The sequence below is a fragment of the Amblyomma mixtum genome, chromosome 10 (genome assembly GCF_055824585.1).
Source record: "Amblyomma mixtum isolate Tamu chromosome 10, ASM5582458v1, whole genome shotgun sequence".
NCBI lineage: Eukaryota > Metazoa > Arthropoda > Arachnida > Ixodida > Ixodidae > Amblyomma > Amblyomma mixtum.
Genome location: NC_143021.1, coordinates 67,339,973 through 67,356,041, shown reverse-complemented (window position 1 = coordinate 67,356,041; position 16,069 = coordinate 67,339,973). Strand labels below are relative to the sequence as shown.

Sequence of the window (16,069 nt, the reverse complement as noted above, 5' to 3'; positions counted from 1 at the left end):
TTCCGAGAAGCGCTGCTTCAGTGTTTGCATTCACGTGCCCTTTGTTAGTCGTACATGTCCCTGTTCCATGGAAGGCGTTATCTTTCATTTTTTTGGGAAACGTTCTTGTTTTCTGATACCCAAAGCAGAGTTGCTTTCAGAGCATTGGCATATCCCACTTCTGGCTGCAAATATAGCATAGCAGGATAAAACTTCATTCCTAGTGACTGCACGAGGGCCGCCGCAGTGTCTCCTCGAGCCAATCCAGAAACACGGCGGCCTCATTTCGGTGTTGAAAATACGCGCTCCTTTCGAGAGATTGCAGGTAGTCCAACATGACGGAAGCGAACCAAGGAACACAGGGGATTTTTTTTTAATTCAGGGTGTTCATCAATGGGAGATTAGAAAATGATTATTTTTACAGATAACTGATTAGACACAACCATATGCCGGCGGTGGAATCCGAGCCTACGACCTCCGAATCCCGTATCCGTTGCTTTACCAACTGAGCTATGGTGACGGCTGTCCAATCTTCTGCATTCGGGGGTATTTATGTTCAGTGTAAGCGAACCTCGAGAGCGTTCACCAGCGCCACCCTCGTCCATAGCGGCGGACGTAGTACGTCCTGTATTACCGCAAGTGCCACGTAGGAACGTGGTCGAACGGTGAGGGCGGAAGGTGTGCGAGAACCCTCTTGGGCTATCTACGGCATTAAGACTGCCAGAATCGAGGCCCTCGTTAGCTGAATTCGGACCCCACCGGCGGTTGTTTTTTTCTTCTGCCTTCTAATCAATTATCTTTAAAAATAATTGCTTTTAATCTCCCATTGATGAGCAACACAAATAATAAAAAAGCCCCTTGGTTTCAGTTCGCTGCCGTCACATATAACGAGCCCCCCTTTTCCATCGTCTGCTCCATAGGTAGTCAGCGCTTGTGTGGCTCTCAGTTGTGTCTTCAGCAGCATGAACTCTGCCCCTTTCTCACACCTCTCCGTGCAGTCTGTAGGAGGGCTTCTCTTTTTAATGCCCGCGGTTATTCGCGCACCCTTGTTTCACCTTGCTTATGTCTTGCTTGGATTGCGACGCGCCCCGTTGCATGATCCCCGACGGTGGAAAACCCAGAGCGGATGCAGGCCCGCGCAGACGGAGCCGCAGCGCTGCCCGGCTCATAATGAGCAATTTGCGGTGATACTCGCGAATGCCCGTTCTCCCCCGCTTCCACAACTCGTGAGGAGCCTGAGGAAATCTCCGTTGAGGCCAGATTCCATTACGTAGTCCCAAGGCACCTCGCCGGGACCGACGCTCGTGAGGGTCGAAGGAAACGGGCGTTCGCACGGCAAGCCCTAGCGGACGGGAAGGTGCTGCCGAGAGGTAGTAAGGAAATAGGCGAATGAAGGAAAGGGGGGGGGGGGGGGGACTAAACTCTTCTATGCGCATCTCGTGCCAGTTCGTGAGTGTGAGCTATAGCGGTTGTTTGGGCTCATGGTGCCATGTATAATTGTGTGCGTGCGTGCGTGCTTGTCTCTCATTTTTTCTGTCGTTATGCCATCTTATCGTTCACGAAATATTCCTGGCTCTTTTCTTCGCGTTGTTTTTTTTTATTGTCATTCAGTGTGGATCAGCGCCTTCATAGGCAGCGTTATAAATAGCTCACATGATCGGGGGCTTCAGCCCTGTCCCTTGTTTGCTTTATTCGCCCACGCAGTGTCCGCACTTTTTTTTCGTTTCATCACGTTTGCTCAAGCCGGGGCGCCGAGGTATTAAGTGTATCGGCAGGCTAGCGTTCAGCGCAGCGCTTTGCATATTGCATGCGCATAAGCCGCTTAAATGAGGGTTTACTTTGAGGAAGCGAATGGAGAGATAGAATATCGGCATCGGCGCACAGTAAAGGATGGCGGTTTAAAACTTGGTGGTGTGGTCTTCTTTGCCAAAGGATGTGAAAAATTGAAACACTGGGCGCTAATAAAACCTCCCCGGGTCAGGCAGATGTCGTCAGAGACCGTAATCCGTGGGAAAATTTAAAAGCTTTCGAAGGGCGGGCGTCACCGTTCTGATTGTGGTATGTGTAGCACAGCGTGCGGAGACTCTGCATTGTTGTCTTGTTCCCTTCCTAACATTTAGCCTGGCAGCTAAGCTTAATCAGCGCTTTCCGTATCACAGTGCTTATTAAAGGTAATGATTTCCACGACCTCCGGAATTGTGTACTTGCGTCAACTCAGGGCCTTCAGTACTATTCTATCACATTGTGTGGCGGCAACTTATCGCCTCCCACGTAACGCTTCTAGTTCGGCTAGTGCGTGAATAATCATAAAGATTAGAGCAAATAAAAGAGGGTATGAATGGAAGGTCGCGTGAGAGCCAGCGCCGACCACGACGTTCACTTACCACAAGCTAGGAGTCCTGCTCCTCCAGCGTGCGCCGTAGCCCTAAAGATTGCTGCGGCAATGTTTCACACCTGCCTCTTCGCAACTATTCATGAAGCTGCGTTTCGGCTGCCTGAATGAACACTGATTCTTTGGTTGCGCAGCCTTCCCTTCTGGTGCAAAGCGCGTCCTTGAAATCGCGGCTAGCGGGATCATTGTGTTCGCGGAGAATCATGTGTTACATGCAGACTAAGCGCAGAAAAGACGAGGACAACGCAGAACTGACGGTACTGCTGCTAACTTTCTACTCTACTTCGGAGAAGTTATTACGGGAATTATATAGGATCTGAGGAACGCAGTCAGCCGCTGTGCATCGTCAGTGAATGAAACGCACACTGAAGTTGTGTACAACTGGTGGCAAGCCAAAAACAGGTCTCTGGGGAAAAAGAAAGTTAGAAAAGCGAAGACGGAGAGATTAATAAATTAGCACTGTTGTCTTACAGTGTTAACAGGTGCCCAGGAAAGGATGAAGGTGAAACGTTATGGCAGACTGCATTCCTCCGCGAGAGAAGTTGGACGAAGTGTTGGTATTTGAGACGGATCGACTGTGTGTCATGTTCGTGGTGTGTTTCTTGTCATGCTCATTTATGGAGAGCTTGAAACGCTTATTATTTGAGTAGCGCATTTCTGCTGTCAGCCTGCGTTAAGGCTGGTGATCGGCCGAGGCGGAGTGCATACTCCGTCCGGCCTTTCCCGCAAATAGACGGAATTTTGGCCCGGTGTCGCAGAAAAGCCGGCATCGTCGTCGTTGGCCATGAGCGAAATATCTACGAAAAATAATCAGACAGACAACCTATAGGAGGCAGGTGGGTGTCACGTGACCTTGTGGCGTCATCACAACCTGCCCACCGGATAGTGAGCAAACTGCCCACCGCCGCAGGTGGCGGTTCAATTAGTGATTGTTGCCCGAGCAACCTGGCTTCACCGGTGGTGGTGGTGAAAAGCATTTATTTGGTATTTTGCAGAGAGGCGCTCGGGGAGAGGCCCTTAGTGGATCTCGCCCCTTACAATACTAGGCTGAGTCTCTCATTCCGGGATCCCGTTGGTCATGACCGCTGCGCAGGTCCGCCGAACCAGGGCCTGTTGGACCGATAGCTCCTGGCAGCCGAGCAGGGCCGCCTCCCAGTCCTCTCGAGTAGGGGAAGGGGTGGCGGGGGGGAGAGAAGGATTTTTCCTGCATACCCAAACCATGTGGAAGGTGTCGGCCACATTCCCACAGAACGATCAGCGGCCGCCAAAAGAAGGATTAAAGCGTTCGAGAACCGCCGGGCACAGCAGGGTGTTTCTAAAGAGCCTGAGGAGAGTTCGTTCGCCAGCTTTACCCAGTCCCTTCATAGGAGCCGGGTTGCGCCGGCGTTCGGCACGATAGTGCTCAGTAATGTCGTTAAAAGAAAGAAGAGGGTTGTGATCTGGGTTAAGGTCCTCCTCCCAAGGGACGCCTGGTGCCCGGTGAGTGAGTGTGCGGGCTGCCTCATGGGCGGCGTCGTTACCTGGCATGCCTTCGTGGCCCCATATGATTGAGGGATGAGTTGGATCGCCGTCCCGAGTACTGTGGTGTAGAATTTGGTGAGCGAGTGGAGTGATTCAACCGAGCGAGGCAGCGGTGCATCGCGGCTTAACCAAGGAGTTATTTTCCCGGAGATCTGTGAATGTGAGAATGGGCCATTTCGTTTATATGGGACGCTGTTGCGTCATACCCTTAAGGAGTCTTCCCTGCAGTGCAAGGAGGCCCAGTCCTCCACGACGCCGCCATATTGGATCAATTCAGGCGCCCCCTCTTGGTTGCGAAAATTGCCAATACCGCCATACGCGACGATTCCCTTTCACGCGGCGCTTTGAAATGGCGAAACGTTCATCTCTGCCGCCGTCCTCTTCTTGCTTTCCCTGATACGAAGCGGGAGCACGCACGCGATTCGCTGATAAATCGATCGACGACACCAAAGGGGCACCGGTGACCGAGTCTAACGTGGTCTCCCCATGATTCGAGGTGCGCAGCCGTACGTATAGATATATAAAAAAAACGGCCGCGCTCTTTTGGGGGATCGCCGGGAGCGAAATCGCGCTCGGATGTCGTCAGTGATTCGCGCAAAGCGACGCCCGGCACCATCACCACCGATATTTGTTTCCGCCGAGCGTTTCGACATCTGCCGGGAATTTGAACGTTCATTTGAGCTGTTAAACGACGGCCGGGCTGGCAGCGTCGACACGCGGGCAAGCGCAGAGAAAACGCGCTGACAACAACAAGAACTAGGGTGCGGTGGAATTGCAATTTCGCCTCGCAGTGGGTGGGAGCGCGCCGATACGCACGCGCGGTCTCTCAATTCCGCGCACTGCGCGCATCGGCGGAGCGCGCTCGTTAAAAGCGCCGCTGACGAGAGCAATCGTTTCTCTTTGCTTTTCCTCTCTCTACGTTTGGCGAGGCAGGAAGCATGCCGTTTTCTGCCGCGATGTCAGTCAGCAGTGACAACCAAGGTGCAAATACGCGCGATGCTGACACCGGTTGAGCGCGGCATTCGAAAAGACGCTGAGCCCTAAGCTCAAGACGTTCAGCTGCCACTTCTACGAGCTTTTCCGTCGTCATAGGTGTTCAGCGTGGATATTTGGGCGAGTTGGTTGCTCATGATGAAAAAACTGTAGCGCTCGAGCCAACGACACAACGAAGACGACAACACATGCGACAACACAGTTAGCGCATCTGTTGTCGTCTTCATTGTGTCCTTGTTCCGAGCGCTACAGTTCTTTCGTCATAGGTGTTGCTGCAGATCAGCTCTACCTTGAGTGCGCCTCTTCTTAGCTCTTAGGAAACTAGTGCACGCATGTGTGCGGGCATCACGACCTTCATTACCTTCAGTTCCATTACCTTTTTCGCTTCGCGAAAACTGACGTGAAGCCATTCTCATGAAACTCTGGTACTCCCCACTTGCCACGTGTTCGTCAAACTAGTTATACTTCCAAGCTGCCTGGGCGCGATGAATTAAAAATTCAGGGGGCACTTCGTTGACGTAAAGTGCGTTGAGGCGAAAGCGTTTAGCGCGCTGTTGCTGCTTGTGTCGCTGATGTGTGGTTTAGATGTTAATTACAACTGTTTGTGAATCTTAAATGCTGGAGTCACTGGAGGGCGTTTGGGAGGCACCCGTCTCATTCGACGCGTTTCTGCAATCACTCTCCAGCGTCCCAGAGAAGGAGAACTAGATATGTGTTGGCAGGAAGTAGCGTAGCCATTAGTACGCTCGACTGCGGAACGGAAGGATGGGGGTTCGAATCCCATCGTGCGCAAAAATTTATTTTTTTGGTCTTACCAGAAAAAGCGTGACACCTCTGCCGACAACCTTCTGTCGACAACGATGAGGCATTAAAGGGTTTCGCCTTAATAAAAAATTCGCTGCATTGTGAGCACGATCACGCTCACAATCAACACTGTCCTGTAGGGCATCCCTCTTGGAGGCTGGTACAAACTTATTCGGAGGCATAGCACGCGACTCTACGACTGCCTCCCGCAGCCAGGCAAGGAACCGTTCTTCCGGTTCGCCGAAGCAAATTCTTGTATCAAATTCATGACAGCATCCTTGCATGCGAATGATATGCACTGAGAGAGAAGGCGCTTGCTGACAAAGGTCTCTCCCGCAGAGTGCGGCCGCACCATGCAGGAGCCGAGCGGCCTGATCGCGTCGCCCGAGCTGGTGAACAGTGTGACGCCGCCGGCCGAGGGCGAGCACTGCGAGTGGCGAATCACGGCCACGCACGGGGAGCGAATCGTGCTCAACGTCACCCAGCTGGACATCTACGAGTCGGACAACTGCGAAACAGACTACGTCGAGGTGCGCGACGGCTACTGGCACAAGTCCCCGCTGCTCGGTGAGTGCAGTTATTTCTCTCCCCTGCAGAGAGCGCAAGCTAATGCCGTGGGATGCCGCAAACCTCTCTGTTGGCGCTTCACACAGCGCATTTGTACGGAGCACATGAGCAATTTCTCCGTTGGACTTCCCTGTGCCCATAAAGGGGCGTTTCAGCAGCGGTCAGAATACCTGAGGTAGGCAGTTACCTAAAACGGCGCCACAAAATGGCATTACAGTGGGAGGCGGCGGAATCACACAACACACATATGAATACAGGTGGCAAAATGTAATAAATACAGCACAGTCGTAGCACTGCAGCTCAATTAAAAGGTAGGGATTTACAGAGATGAAGCGAGTAAAACACTTGACACAGTTAAAACCACCTCTTCAGATCCATACAACTTACTGGATGGTAACGCCGTAGCGAAACGTAGTTCAGTGCATGAATATGTATGTCTCTTAATCTTAATCTTCTTAGTCTTAATCTTCAGGGATATTTGCGTTTTTCTACCAGTTGCCTCGCCGGGGAGTTTTAAATTTGCGCATGAAACGCTCAAGTTCCCGCTGTATTTATTCAAGACATACCGAACACCAAAACTTTCTGCCCCCTCTTGTTTATCTACATTTCACTTATTCCAAGGGTCCCAGACTGACCAAGCATATTCCAGAACTCATTTTTGAGAAGTAACTCTTTTACGTTTGATGAAAGCCTGCGCCTTTCCACTTACATAGTCGACATGACGTCTCCAACTTAGACTGCAGGTCAAGTATACGCCAAGGTATTCGTACTCAAATACTTATGAAAGTTATGGTCTATTATTTCCACAAGAATTCGTACGGTTCTCTTCTGTGACGTGCATATGTACAGATTTTTGTGAGTTAACACAGATCCTCCATTTCCTGCACCATCGGGCCAAAGACCCCACTTGATTTGTTCTAGGAGGTCCCCCCGACAGTCGTGTACTATGGGACCTCCTTCTGTACTGATTTTATTGTATTTGTATTACTATGTGCGTTTTAAAAAAAAGAAAAAGAAAAGAACACACAATCAATATTGAAGACATTTTTTTTTTATTTTTATTTTTTCTGGCCTATTCTTCTGTTATGTATGCTCAACCCCCCCCCCCCCCCCCCCCACCCTCCTGCAACAATGCCTACGGGCGCTGCAGGTATTCCTAATAAAAAAATAAACAGAGCAAATGACAATAAAAATGACAACGGTCCGAGGACTGATCCTTGCATTACTCTAAATGACTTACCAGTGATTGCTACCCTTTCTTTCCTGAAATGCAAATAAACCCAGTCAGCAATTTTCCTACTAATTTGATGCCTAGACACGTCCTTCATTAAACACCCTCATGCGCACACTGCACAACCATCTCTGCGGACCGGTGATGACTCGGTGGACGGCCGCGGAAGGCCTTCTTAGCGTCTAAGAACACGCAATCTGTAGAAAACCTTCCAGCAAGTGGACTTGCCAGATCATGAATTGTCAGAACTATAGAAAAACGTTTCCGAAAGGCACGCTGTTTTTTATTCTCTATACATAGTCATATGGTTAATAATACTAGTAAAAACACTTGATCTAAAACTTTACAAACATTACTTGTCAAAGAGATGGGACGATATTTACAAACGACACTGCGACAGTCAGATTTGAATACATTCATTAGACTGGCTAATATGGACCTTGCTCTGAGGATTTTACATAAATGGGTTGAAAATATTTACACTACGCACACATGCATGCACTGAAGTTGGAAGACGAGGAGCGGTCCTTTGCGAAGCACCCATTAGCTGGACTAAAATATGGACCGACGGCTATGATTGAAGCGCTCAGCTTCGTCAGTTATTCTTCGTGTCCAAGAGATGGGACCGATAACTGATCCTTGCCGTTTCTTTTCATCCCAAAATATTTTAGCGAGTTCTTTTACACGCGAATGAAAAGAAGAGACCTTTGCTTGATTTATCGCTGCCTTCACTGCATTTGTGGAATATTTTAGTTTTTCTTTCTGATGTCCTGCAGTAGTCGCCCTGCATGCAGCCTGCATTTTTTTTTAGCCTGCACACAGTTCTGAACTACGAATTGCTTTTCTTTCGTTGTGATGTCGAGGTCCAAAGAGGAACATACTTCTCCCGGACCAAAAAAACTTTCTTTCCACAACTCGTGCGCTGTCAGGTATTGTATTAAGCACATTATAGTAGGAAATATCAGCGACTCGTGCCTTGCCACAACTGTATATGCGACGGTGCCCGCTCCGAGTTATTGCGTTCTCCAGCTTCATTTCTCACAGGAGAGAACTCTGAAAACTAGTCCTTGGTAAGAGAGGCTGCGGAACCCCTGGAATGTTAGTAAAGAAGAGATCTAGAACATTGTTTCCACGCACACCATTTTCAACAAGGCGAAAGAGGGGCAATTACCTATCAGAATTACCTATGCTACGGCAATTACCTATCAGAAAGGATAACTGAAGATTATCAACTTTTGGTGACGTCATGCACATTACTGCACCTTGATTTTCATCGCATATATACTTTTCGTTATCTAGGTACACAGTATAATATTTCGTTACTGGGTGATCGGATCCACTACATTGTTTTGTGGCGTATTTCTAGAGGATCTTCCATTCTCTGAAAAATGCACTGACAGAAGTATCGTTTAGAATTTTTGCTTTTGCAAAGACTGGTAACTTGTTTTCGTAAGTCGCAACGTGTACTGTGACCGTTCGCTTTGTACTTGGGCTAAAATTGCCTATACGTTGAGCCGTTTCTATTCTTATAGCTTCAGTACCCATGTGTTCCCAACAACCTACCACAGTGTGAATTTCAGTTCTTGGTTGTGATTCATGCTTATCTGTAACTTCGTTTCCAAAGAAAAGCAAGCTCTCAAGGTCATCTGATTTAATCGTCAGGCTGTGCAGCGCAGCCTGTTGTTAATTTCACCGCACTGCTCGTGAGCTCAGGAAGATGGCCAATATGCTTTTCCAAATTTGTCAACAGCGAGGTAAGCATCTGCTTGGCAGACTTGTTTTCAGCCTGATATTCTTCAATCGACAACAACTTGCGCTTAATTTCAGCCTCGCCATACAGGAGCAGTTGTTATGGGGCACTGTGTTCAGCTGCACCTCTCCGCATAACAGCATCAGCATAAAAATTCCACATAATAAAGAGCGACGTCTTTCTGCGCTTCAGTTCGGGCATCTACAAAGCACAAGCCCGTGTAGCCGCATGGCTCTCCGGAACACATTCTAGCGGTCATTCAGCAGCATTCCCTACACAGCGTTTCGCCTTTGTAATGTAGCTGTCTATGGTAGCACCACAAATACCACTGTGGACGATTCTGCCTGATTTTTGTTCTCAGAGAGTATTGATTATCGACTCTTTCAGGGTATGTTTACGTTTTTCTTGCCGCAAAAGTCGCATTTACCGCCGATAAAATTGCATCTGAATGTCTTCCAGCCAGCCGAATCAAACACTTGAGATCCTTACCGAAAAGGACGAGTTGAGGCCTTTTTAAGTGAGTGGTGGTGTAGCGCAGCAATCAGCAGACATCGGCTGCTGTTGGCGACGCCCGTGTTTTACTTTAGAGCGCAGCTCTAAAGCGCCCCTTCACGGGTTGAGCGGCGTCCCTCGCCGTGGCCTCGTCGTAATCAGTAGAGCGGCGGAGGATAAGAGAGAGCTAAGCGGACGAGGAAATACTGCGATTACCTAGAAGGCGAGAGGAGGAAAGCGGAGGAAGAGGGTACGGCGGCATCCAGAAGGTCTGAAGATTGGCTCTGCGGTGGCGACCCACTAAAAAAAATTCAGAGGGGCACTTTGTTGACCTAAAATGCAGTGAGGTGAAAGCCTTTAGCGCGGTGTTGCTGCTTGTGTCACTGATGTGTGCTTAAGATGTTAATTAAGTACACAATTGTTTGGGAATCTTAAATGCTGGAGACACTGGAGGGCGCTTGGGTGGCATCCGTCTGATTCGACGCCTTTCTGCAAACACTAGCCACCGTCCTAGAAAAGGAGAACGTTGGCACTAAGTAGCGTAGCCGTTTGCACGCTCGGCTGCGGAACGGGAGGATGGTAGGTCGAATCCCGTCGTGCACAAAAGGTTTTTTTTTTCTGGTCTGACTAGAAAAAGCGTGACAGCTCTGCTGACAACCTTCTGTCGACAACGATGAGGCATGAAAGGCTTTCGCCTTAATAAAATATTCGCTGCATTGTGAGCCCGACACGCCGCGGCACATTGGCGTGTCATGCTCACAATCAACAACTGTCCTGTAGGGCATTCCTCTTGGAGGCTGGTACAAACTTATTCGGAGAATAAAATGCCAACTCTTGTCGTTCTCCCGCAAACGAACAGTAATTCAGCATTCATACACCATCAACGCTATCCCGGTTGCCAAAACATCATCATATAAGTGCAGTCTGTGTCAAAAGTTTAGAGCCCAGGGGGTTCACTTCTAAGCTTTATATTGGGTCTCCAGGAGCATTCATGGAAGTCCTACCTATTGCAGGAGGCAGTACCAGAAATCTTCTCATGTTCAGGAAACTTGGAGCGCTAGAGATTCATTAAGAACGACACAGTGTCGCTCAAAAAAAAAAAAAAAACTGGGCTCCAAACTTTTGACAAAGGCTGTACCTTAGATTACATCTTTCATCTTCGTTGTCTTGGGTCAATCAAGTCCAAACAATATGCCCTGATGTCTCACGTGTTCTAGGTTATTTACGGCGAAACCTCATATCAGCATCCCCGGAAGTGAGAAAACTGGCTTATCAAACTTTCGTCCGTCCCAAACTAGAATTTGCATCATCAATCTGGCACCCATCTCAAGCCTACCTCACCGCCGAACTCGAAGCCATCCAAAATCGTGCAACCCGCTTCATCACTTCTGAATACTCCAAAGAAATCAGCATCACTGCACTTAAACGCTCTACCCCCCTGCCCACTCTAAAGTCTCGCCGCATCATCTCCCGTCTTTGCCTACTGCACAGCTTCTTTTACCACCCTGCTTCCAGACACCCTTTGCTGCAACCACCGCTCAGAACGTCCAATCGCCTAAGCCACAGCCTCCCGATAGCAGGTATCAGGAGCCGCACTTCAGCTATGAACAGTTCATTTTTCCCCGACGCGATTACTCTCTGGAATGCCCAACCTAACAACATAGTTTTATGCGACGATCGCAAATCATTTCGCACAAAACTCGCCAGTCATTTCCAAGATTTGTAAGCATTCCATCTGCGTTATCATCATTCATTCATTGGCTCTCAGCTTTGCTTGCGCCGCACGCGCATTTCTTGTTTTTTGCGCATCATCCGACGGATACCTTGATGCTCTTTATTTATTTTTCTTGTAATTTGCAATCTTTGTGTTCATTGTGCCTGCCTTCATCATGCTTGTATTTACCCCAACTTTAGCCCCTCCTTATGTAATGTCCTCGGGCCCTTAAGGATAAAATAAATGAAATGAAGAGAAAGTGGCGCCACGGCTTGCCAAGGCTCCGGCGGCTCGCTTGTCGCGAAGGGGGACGGAAAGGCTAGCACAGTATTTGAACGAGGTGAAGCGTTTCGCGTAACAGCAGCCGTGGACTCCAATGCCGCGTTGACGAGGTGCAAAGATGAGGAGACCACGACTCGCGAACGAAAAGTGTGGGGGGTGCTCGTAGGTTCGCCACGCCGGCGGATGTTATCCATTCCGACGGGAAAGCCGAAAGCGCCTTGATGTCCGAGCGCAGAGTGCAAGACCGTACCGTTAGCGGTGGAGCTCGCTCATGAAGCGGCGAAGCCCAGTGGCCAAACGGGATCGAAACAGAGAAGCTAAGCAAAGTACCTAAACGCGCTCGACGGAAACAGGCCAAAACCAAGGGTCCAAACACGCTCCAAGTGTGGCGAAGCCAAGTAGCTGAACGTGCGCGAAAGGGAATAGCAAAGTCATGTAGCTATTTTTCTGTCAGGTTGGCTCCTCGCGTGCATAAAATGTCCGTAAATATGCTTGCTCCAGCGCTACCGTTCTCGTTGCACGTATGCGCCAGGCCCGTCATTTTTAAGGCGAAAGCCTTTAATGGCTCATTCTCCCTTTTGTCCGTCCGTCCGGCGGTACATCCAGCGCCTGGGGCGACGAGCGCAGCTGCCAAAAGGGGACGTCCTCATCGTCGACAGGTGGAGCTGTCGGCCTCGAGCGCTGCTCCGTCGTCAGTCGGTGTGCGGCAGCTAGTGGAGGAGGATGGCTCCCAAGCGGTGCAGCGATTCCGCGCCACGGGGTTCGGCTCAGCACAGGAAGGGCAACTCTCCGAACACGAAACGGCGAAAGATCAACGAACGCATGCGTCAGCGGCGGCTGAACGCGTCGCCGGGCAGCAAAGCCAGGGAGGCGTGAACGAAGCCGCTTCGTCCAGTACCAAAGACAGGGAGGCGTGAACAGCGCCGAGCCGCTTCGCCTGGTACCAAAGCGCGGGAAGCTGCACGCAAGCGGCAAAGCCGCTTCGCCCGGTAGCAAAGCCAGAGAGGCCCAACGGAAGTTGTGGTCTCAGTCGTAACAAACGTAGGCAGTCGGAGTAGCGCGACAAAGGCTTTCGCCTAGTGCACTTAAGGCTGCCAAAGTGCCCCCATAGTTTTTGTCTTTTCTATCTTTTAAAGCTCAGTTTTCTATGAGGGCATCTCTTTGTGATTGCAATGTGGTTCCTTGTGAGTGGAATTTAAGATCGGTTCGTTACTTCAAGGAAGGTTTCCAAACCCTTCCTCTAGTGAGTTCGGCGTGGAAGAAAACCAGTAGGCGTGCTTGTAGATGGTGATAATGGAGCATATATTTACAGCATACATATACAGAGAGTAAAACTAGAAGAAGCAGGAATGAATTTACAAACAGAGCAAACTTTGCGCTACTTTACTTATCGACCTAGCAGGTTAGAGCCTCAGTAGCACTGCATTACAGGCTAAGCATGGAGCCCCAGTTCAGGCTGGACTCCATTCGTTCACTTCGATTTTCATACCCTTAATTAACAAAGAAATATGGGCGGTCATTTTCAGTGGCCTGCCCCAAGCATCAATTCTCCAATCAAACACATTATGCGAAGTGGGACAGTAAAGATCAGGTTCTTCTTCTTCTTCTTTGCACCAGGGGTGCCCCGTCAGAGACGGTCTTGTGATCAGTTGAGATGCAGGGATAAAAAAGGGAATAACTGAAGATTTATATACAAATATTTACAGAATATACAAGTTAGATACAACGGCAAAAAGACAAACAACCAAAAGGCGGAACTGGCTAATACTAGGGGAGGCCCGTACTCGCCGTAGCCGAAGATGCGTAGCATCTCACCTTAGCGCAGAACCCCGCTTCCGGCTCCGGGGCCCGGTTTTAAAGCCCTAAAGGCCCGGGCCACATTTCGTAGCTTCCAATCATGTTGTGCTCTTAACATGATTGGTTCTTCAAGGGCATGGCCAGCCCTCCGACTTCAACAAGGTAAACCACCCTCTCTACCACTAAATAAACATAAAAACAAACACAAATACACATTCGTGCCAGTACGTGCGCGAATCGGTACCGCGGGGCGGGGGACACCCGTACTTCCTGGCGCGTTCGTGAGCGGCCGCGTTCCGAGAAAGGAGACGCTCAGCTTTGAGCGCTCCCAGCCGCGTTCCGATGAGCCCGCGTACACTAACGATCCCTTACAGGGACCTACCCCGTGGGCTGGGCTCAGCCTCGAACCCAGGGTCTCGCTAAGAGCACAAACAACATCAAAAACAAGTACGACACCACTCTCTCTTCGGTAAAGGCATGCACATCATCTCCCGTCGGGGCTCTTTCTCCGACTTGTCTCAAGCACAGCGCCGCCTCCCCTTTCCACTCGCGTTGCGAGTCAAGTTCTTGACACTGATGCGTACCCACCCGTCATCAGTGCGTGTCATCCGTAAGCAATAATTGAGAGAGAAGCCGGCACAGCACAGACGGCAGGACGCTCGGATAAGAGGGATAAGATAAGCAGGCGGATAAGAGTAAGGACCGGACGTTTCCCACGCATGGCCCAAAAAACCGCTGTAATCGTCTTTTCTGGGTGCTCATTGCCATCTCGGCAAACCAGATAAAGAACGGTTCCTGTTTTCCCCACACACTGGGCCAGGATGTGAAAGATACGCCGTAACTGGCTGAACTAGCGCTCCTAATCACCCTCCTTCAAAGACGCCTCGTTAGGCCGCCCCGCGGCAGCGCAGGCAGCTATGGGACATCGGGTGCCTTTCCGACGATAGCCCTTGGCCAGCGTGTGAAGATAGCGACGGTTCCTCAAAAGACCTTGTCCAACTCCCCAACTCCACTAGGCTTGGGGGTGGGGGGGGGGGGGGGGGGGGGGGGGGCTCTCGTTTATAATGGAAAGCCGCTTCTGCGGGTGCATGGGTCCTGCAAAGGTTTGCAGCTGGTAATGAGCGGCGGCCTTGCACGGCAGCTGCGGGACACCAGTGCTTTTCCGACGATAGCCTAATGCGTAAGGCGGGGCTCTCGTTTATAATGGAAAGCCGCTTCTGCGGCTGCATGGGTCCTGCAAAGGTTTGCAGCTGGTAATGAGCGGCGGCCTTGCACGGCAGCTGCGGGACACCAGTGCTTTTCCGACGATAGCCTAATGCGTAAGGCGGGGCTCTCGTTTATAATGGAAAGCCGCTTCTGCGGGTGCATGGGTCCTGCAAAGGTTTGCAGCTGGTAATGAGCGGCGGCCTTGCACGGCAGCTGCGGGACACCAGTGCTTTTCCGACGATAGCCTAATGCGTAAGGGGGGGCTCTCGTTTATAATGGAAAGCCGCTTCTGCGGGTGCATGGGTCCTGCAAAGGTTTGCAGCTGGTAATGAGCGGCGACCTTGCACGGCAGCTGTGGGACTCCAGTGCTTTTCCTACGATAGCCTAATGCGTAAGGGGGGGGGGGGGGGGGGGGGGGGTGGCGTGAAGATAGCGGCGGTGCTGCACTGTGCTTGTGTGTGTGGGGGAGGGGGGGAGGGGGGCTGGCTGTCGTTTATAATAAAAAGCCGCACCTGCGGGTGCAGGCCTGCACCCGCAGGCACCGCTGCTATCTTCACGCCTCACCCCCCCCCCCCCCCCCTTAAGCATTAGGCTATCGTCCGAAAAGCACTGGTGTCCCACAGTTCGATCCTCTCCAGAATAAATTCGATCATCTGGGCTTGGCATTCCTCCTCCACCGAAATGCGGCCACGTTTTCATCCCGCAACCTTCGGTTCATGAATACAACCTCAATTTTATACTAACAGGCTCTGAAACATGGCCAGAAGTCATGTTCATTTAAAGAACATTTAAGGCAGAAAGCTGGGCTAGTTGGTGTTTAGTTGGTGTTTAGAGCGCCTGTGTTGTCTTTCTCTACCCTTTCGTCCTTGTTTTTTAAGCGCTACTACTATGTCCTCTCAAAAGAACATTTGCCTCGATTTTGCGCCTTCGTTCACAAGCGAAAGTGGATTCTTTGTGGGCAACACCCGAATTCACCGCCACTGCTAGGAGATGCTTCCTAAGAACCGCTGCTCAAGAGTTGCAAATGGCGACGGTAAAATTTTACCGGCCAAATGGCTTAAATACGTCTTCAGTCCATTTTCCAGGGCTGCAAGAATAGTTATCGTCGTTAGTTGCGTAGTTCAACACAAGAGCGCTTTAGCCTGCCGATGTCAACATCGGCGTGTTGCTCCTGCTTGCTCACTTCCTGTCCAGTGCCGGTGGCGCAGTGTAGGTAGGCTGAAAATGTTCTAAACTAGCTGCTTTGTTGTTTTCACAGACTGTTATGTCACGAGAACACATACAAAATTATTTATTTGCTTTCCCAACTGCATGAACAACTCTTCTTTAGTTTAATTTTTT

General features: G+C 50.2%; 1 protein-coding gene across 1 annotated transcript in view; it reads left to right on the top strand.

The window, feature by feature from the left end:
* Positions 1-16,069, top strand: part of LOC149326019 (protein tolkin-like) — a 416,319-nt gene that overhangs the window by 194,181 nt on the left and 206,069 nt on the right. The window contains exon 6 of the mRNA XM_089563963.1: positions 6,029-6,256. Within this exon, the coding sequence (XP_089420089.1) occupies positions 6,029-6,256 (228 nt within the window). The remainder of the gene's footprint in view (positions 1-6,028; positions 6,257-16,069) is intronic.